General features: G+C 39.8%; 1 protein-coding gene across 1 annotated transcript; it reads right to left on the bottom strand.

Annotated features, from left to right (window-relative positions):
- Nucleotides 1-1,047: 1,047 nt before the first annotated feature.
- Nucleotides 1,048-6,103, bottom strand: LOC118393227 (26S proteasome non-ATPase regulatory subunit 9-like). The gene is made up of 6 exons (XM_035785703.2): nucleotides 5,882-6,103; nucleotides 5,526-5,625; nucleotides 5,157-5,350; nucleotides 4,908-5,009; nucleotides 4,652-4,740; nucleotides 1,048-1,213 (listed from the first exon to the last, which is right to left on the bottom strand). The coding sequence occupies exons 1-6, from the start codon at nucleotides 6,005-6,007 to the stop codon at nucleotides 1,186-1,188; spliced, it is 639 nt and encodes a 212-aa protein (XP_035641596.1). The 5' UTR covers nucleotides 6,008-6,103; the 3' UTR covers nucleotides 1,048-1,185.
- Nucleotides 6,104-6,740: the final 637 nt, after the last annotated feature.

Raw genomic sequence — 6,740 nt, 5'->3', positions numbered from 1 at the left:
ATGTACACATATCTTTTGTTTTTTACAACTTTTCTCCTACATATACAGTTTAAGTCAGAGGTTTACATACACCTTATCCAAATACATTTAAATTCAGTTAACAATTCCTGACCTATAATCCTAGTAAAAATTCCCTGTCTTAGGTCAGTTAGGATCACCAATTTATTTTAAGAATGTGAAATGTCACAATAGTAGAGCGAATTATTTATTTCAGCTATCACATTCCCAGAGGGTGCAGAAGTTTACATACACTCAATTCGTATTTGGTAGCATTGCCTTTAAATTGTTTAACTTGGGTCAAACGTTTCAGGAAGCTTTCCACAAGCTTCCCACAATAAGTTGGGTGAATTTTGGTCATTTCCACCTGACAGAGCTGGTGTAACTGAGTCAGGTTGGTAGGCCTCCTTGCTCGCACACACTTTTTCAGTTCTGCCCATGATGACCACTCCAATACCTTGACTTTGTTGTCCTTAAGCCATTTTGCCACAACTTTGGAAGTAAGCTTGGGGTCATTATCCATTTGGAAGACCCATTTGCAACCAAGCTTTAACTTCCTGACTAATGTCTTGTGATGTTGCTTCAATATATCCACATCATTTTCCATCCTCATGATGCCATCTATTTTGTGAAGTGCATCCTCCTGCAGCAAAGAACCCCCACAACATGATGCTGCCACCCCCGTGCTTCACAGTTGGGATGGCGCTTCTTCGACATGCAAGCCTCCCCCTTTGTTCTCCAAACATAACAATGGTCATTATGGCCAAACAGTTCTATTTTTGTTTCATCAGACCAGAGGACATTTCTCCAAAAAGTACCATCTTTGTCCCCATGTGCAGCCTGAAACCATAAATTACAATGGCTCCCCAAGCTAAATTGCTTAGGCTTTGTGGAAATTGTAAATGTCTCTAATATCAAAAATGTGTCAAATGTTTTTATTTTATTTTTAGCTGTTACATCAGGTGAGGAGTTGGGCAAATGGAAATGTCACACAGATATTGAAAAAATATATATTTTCACACTGAAAGCAATATGTAAACTCAAAGAAAATAATATTAATATTTTTTTATTAGAACATTAAATTGACATTGAATCAGTTGAAAATGTCAGTCTTCTAATTTATGGGCTCAAACAATTCCTTGGTGTTAAAGTTGAACCCTTACGATCTTGCTGGTCATATGGTCCTTATCATCTGTGGATGGGCACAATGTTACATCTGTTGGGAAAACAATTAATAAGAAGTCAATAGTTTATATTCTACAGTTGTCATGGTGCTGGCTAGCCAAATTAGTATAGATTAGGTCTGAATAAAATAAAATCCTGCCCAATAATTAATGGCAAACCAGCTTTTCAAGATGGCTAGCTCATTTGAGGAGTCACATGAAGCGTGAGAGGAATTGGAGATTGAGGAATACAGCAGTGCTGAGGCAGAGGGCTCGTAATGAGGATGACTGGCTACTGTTCTGAACTGTGTGGTGAGCTTTCTGGCAACCAGATCTGCTGGAGCGTCACCCAGGTGGGTGCTACACAGAATGGAAGAGGAGAAGTCTAGTAGCTACGTCCAATGGCTATAAAAGTCAGGCTGGTTCTCAGACTTGCCCTCTACAAGATCATCAGCAGACACAATCACCATCATCTACCATCCTCTGACCAGCTACCGCCACTAAAGCCATAAACGGACCATCTCCATCTCTCCAGGAGGCAGCTTTTAAAGACTTGGCCTCTATTAGTTGACCAGTCATATAATATTGCTTGCTGGTTTTTTGCCTGAAACGGTTTGAGATTCTATGAAAAGCACTATAGAAATTAAATACATGATTAATTATAATTTAGCTAACAATGCCAGCTCGCGGTTTTGATTGGTATAGATTGGCCTACATTGGGCCGTTTCTATGACTGAAGAGGGGGACTACAATTCAGTGGCAAAGTGGCAGTGAGGAATTCATTTCTCAAGAGTATTTGTCCAAAGTTATGAGTAGACTGTATCCTGAGTGAGAGCATGGTGAGATAAAATACAAGGGTCTCCCGAGTGGCGCAGTGGTCTAAAGCACTGCATCGCAGTGCTAACTGTGCCACTAGAGATTCTGGGTTCGAGCCCAGGCTCTGTCGCAGCCGGCCGTGACCAGGAGACCCATGGAGCGGCGCACAATTGGTCATCTGGGTTAGGGGAGGGTTTGGCCGGCAGGGATATCCTTGTCTCATCACGCACTAGCGACTCCTGTGGTGGGCCGTGCGCAGTGCACGCTGACACGGTCACCAGGTGTACGGTGTTTCCTCCAACACATTGGTGCAGCTGGTTTCCGGTTGGATGGGCATTGTGTCAAGAAGCAGTGCGGCTTGTTTGGGTTGTGTCTTGGAGGACGCATGCCTCTCAACCTTCGCCTCTCCCGAGTCCATACGGGAGTTGCAGAGATGAGACAAGACTGTAACTTCTCCCAATTGGACACCACGAAATTCGGGAGAAAAAGGGGGGGTGAAAAACACACACACAAAAAAAAATGACATCTCCGACAAATGACATCTCGTTCCACAGGTACGGGCGTCGAGAGCTACCTGCCTACCCCCAGATGACCTGATCTGGCTGCTCAGCTCCTTCTGTTGGCCACCTGCACCCAGGTGGCCAACAGCCTTGTGCTATTGACTGTCGCTCCATGTGTCGGAGGCTTAAAGTACTCAGAACTTTGTAGCCCAGACCTATACTCATGTCATTTTTATTTGATGTTTGTTTTGCTTTTCAAGCAGTCTGAGATTTGTTTACTTGTGTGTACTGCAATTCAGCTTTTAGCTGCCAAGTATGGCTTACATGTAAAATAGTTTATAAACTAATACTACTAACAAATATCTCAGGTCATGAATTCAGAAAGTATTCATACCCCTTGACTTAGTCCACATTTTCTTGTGTTACAGCCTGATTTCTAAATAGATTAAATATTCTCTCTCACCCATCTATACACAATACCCCATAATGACAAAACGAAAATATGTTTTTAGACATTTTTGCACATTCATTGAAAACGCAGTATTCACACCCCATGCCTGAAAATACAAAGAGTTGTACTAAGTGATATGTTTGGGGCAAACACGACACAACGCTTTGTATTCAGGACATAAAGATAAATTCTTTGACACATTTTTGCAGTTTTATTTTAGTGCCTTATTGCAAACAGAATGAATGTTTTGTAATATTTTTTTAATTCTGTATATTCTTCCTTACTTTAACTCTTTCATTTAGGTTAGTATTGTGCAGTATTTAGGTTAGTATTGTGTATCTTTGTAGGGACTGGGTGTATTGACACATCATCCAAAGTGTAATTAATGACTTCACCATGCTCAAAGGGATTTCAATGTCTGTTTTTTTTTACCCATCTACCAATAAGCAGTGGTATCTGTACTCCACTATTTATATTTTTGACTACTTTTACTTTACTACATTCCTTAAAAGAAAATATTGTACTTTTTACTCCATACATTTTCCTTGATACCCAAAAGTACTCGACACATCTTGAATGCTTAGCAGGACATGAAAATGGTCCAATTCACTCACTTATCAACCGAACATCCCTGGTCATCCCTACTGCCTCTGATCTGGCAGACTAACTAAAACACACATGCTTCATTTCTAAATGATGTCTGAATGTTGGAGTGTGCCCCTTGCTTTCTGTAAATAAAATAAAAACAAGAAAATGGTACCATCTGGTTTGCTTAATACTTTTACTTTTGATACTTAAGTATATTTTAAAACAAATACTTTAAAACTCTAACCCAAGTAGAATTTTACTGGTTGACTTTTACTTGAGTCATTTTCTATAAAATGTAGCATTACTTTTACTCAAGTATGACAGTTGGGTACTTTTCCCACCACTGCCAATAGGTGCCTTTCTTTGCAAGGCACTGGGAAATCTCCATGGTCTTTGTTGCTGAATCTGTGTTTGAAATTCACTGCTCGACTGAGGGACCTTGCAGATAATTGTATGTGTGGGGTACAGAGATGAGTTAGTCAGTCAGAAATCATGTTAAACACTATTACTGCACACAGAGGGAGTCCATGCAACTTTTTATATGTGACATGTTCAGCCAATTTTTACTTCTGAACTTATTTAGGCTTGCCTTAACAAAGGGTCTGAATACTTATTGATGCAAGACATTTTTGCTTTTAATTTTATGAATTTCTTTAAAAATATATATATATATATACAGTGCTTTGCACGCCCAATTTCTCAGTTTTTGATTTGTTAAAAAAGTTTGAAATATCCAATAAATGTCGTTCCACTTCATGATTGTGCCCCACTTGTTGTTGATTCTTCACAAAAAAATACAGTTTTATACATTTATGTTTGAAGCCTGAAATGTGGCAAAGGTTGCAACGTTCAAGGGGGGCGAATACTTTCGCAAGGCACTGTATATAAAAACATAATTCCACTTTGACAATATGGGGTATTGTGTGTAAGCCAGTGGCACACAATCTCAATAATAAATATTTAATTCAGGGAGAAACACAGCAACATGTGTAAAAAGTCAAGTGGTGTGAATACATTCTGAAGACACTGTACATGATGTGTATTTTGGCATGGCATGTATTTTAAATGTGAACCACAGTAAAGTTAGATCAAATAGTAATCAGTCTAATCTCTACCTCAATAGGTAGGACACTCACCCCAGTAAACCTCTGCCCGACCACCGCTGTGGGGTAAGTCCCATTTGGGTCTTCTGGCCATTTCGAATCACTGTAACATTTAATGGTCTCTAAGGAATAGAAAAGACAACATGTCACGCATGGTAAGTTATCACTGTAGTGACTGCATTTCATATTGCTGACATAATGGCACGTTACACCGCCAATGATTAGGTCATTTGGCACAATAAAATACAACTGGTTATAACAACATTATTATAGTCACAGGTGAACATACCCCTTCACTATGCTGAACCACTGAGGCAATATTCTGCAGGTTCAGGAAGTTCCCTGTGTTGATGGATCCAAATGCTATGATTTCATCACTAATTCGCAAGCCCTATGGGAAAAAACAAATGTATCACAACTGAAAAAAAACCCCACTCTTAAATAACCCCAAACAAACACACAAAGTAAATAACAATGTCTGTGTTGTAAACAAATTCTATATAGGTTTAAGGTCAATCTAGAAACTGTAAACACTCACAGCCTGACAGGCAGGGGAGCCTTGTGAGACAGCATCCACACGGGCAAAGGGAGAGGGCAGGGTGACCTCCTGCTCCATGGATTCAGTCTGGGATTCTGCCTGGTCCTGCTGGCGCTTCGCCTTCTCTAGAGCATGCAGCCTGTGCAGGGCCTCCTCGATTTCCACCATGATGGCTTTGTGATCATTCTGTAGACCTGCCACATCGACATGGTGTCCATAGTTAGCCGGGGAAAAATACAGTAGGCAGTAGCACACACGAACAATGGAACCCCTTACATACTACACTGCAAATAGTTTGTCTGACTGTTGTCAAGTAACGTGTCAGTTAAAACATGTTATATTACGCAGCAGTGCTTCAAGCTCTCTTACAAGAAATAGTGTGCCTTGCTGTTCTGATCTGGTACACATTAACATCTGCGCGAGGGAATCCCTCTGCATCAACCAAAGGACCTTCCATTCCAACCTCTTGCTAAAAGAGAACACACAAATTATTGACGGGGAATCATATTTCTTGCATCATATAATAGCCTCACAACACGCACAACCACGTTGTTTCTAACGTTAGATAATACAGACTGAATAAAGCAAGCATTGATTGACGTAACTTAGCTACAACATATTGGAAAAATAAGCACATTTGAGCTCGCAAGCAAGCGTTAGCTCGCTAACGTCAGCTGGTCCAAAATATAAACAAACAACGTATCCATGTAACGTTACAAACGTACATCTTCCAAAACGTCATAGTAAGATTTAATTTGTTCTTCAATAGTGTCTTTCTTTTTTATAAGACTTTGGACATCTTCCATTGTTATTGTCGAATTTCCATCGTTGTTTTCCTCCGTCATCTTCATGATTCTCTCTCGTCCGGAAACTCAATAACGACAACTACCAAAACGTAAATAACAAAACAAGTAAGACAAGTTAAAATACTTAGGCCCGGTTGCTATTTCCGGTTTATTCTTCTTCTTCGGTGGGGTTTATCGGCGGTTGGCATCCAACGTTATGGTGCATTACCGCCACCTACTGTACTGGAATGTGGGCCAGAGACAGGGAGAAACTAAATCATACCTGCCAGCATTGCTCTAAAAAAAGATAACAAAATATTTAAGACTATATCTAATGACGTTCTACTCAACATACTCTTTAAACTAATTTCCTGTATCCCCTTCTCCCTCAAACTTGATCTCATCCATTCTCTTTCCCTCCAATAATGTCCACACTGTATCTACACATTTTTTATTTTTTATTTCACCTTTATTTAACCAGGTAGGCAAGTTGAGAACAAATTCTCATTTGCAACTGCGACCTGGCCAAGATAAAGCATAGCAGTTCGACACATACAACACGAGAGAGTTACACATGGAATAAACAAAACATACAGTCAATAATACAGTAGAAAAAAAAGAAAAAAAAGTTTATATACAGTGAGTGCAAATGAGGTAAGATAAGGGAGTTAAAGCAATAAATAGGCCATGGTGGCGAAGAAATTACAATATAGCAATTAAACACTGGGATGGTAGATGTGCAGACGATGAATGTGCAAGTAGAGATACTGGCATGCAAAGGAGCAAGATAAATAAATAA

The sequence above is a fragment of the Oncorhynchus keta genome, chromosome 14 (assembly GCF_023373465.1).
Source record: "Oncorhynchus keta strain PuntledgeMale-10-30-2019 chromosome 14, Oket_V2, whole genome shotgun sequence".
NCBI classification, from domain to species: domain Eukaryota; kingdom Metazoa; phylum Chordata; class Actinopteri; order Salmoniformes; family Salmonidae; genus Oncorhynchus; species Oncorhynchus keta.
The sequence above is the reverse complement of the archived record's forward strand: the minus strand, read 5'-3'. Positions and strand labels throughout refer to the sequence as shown.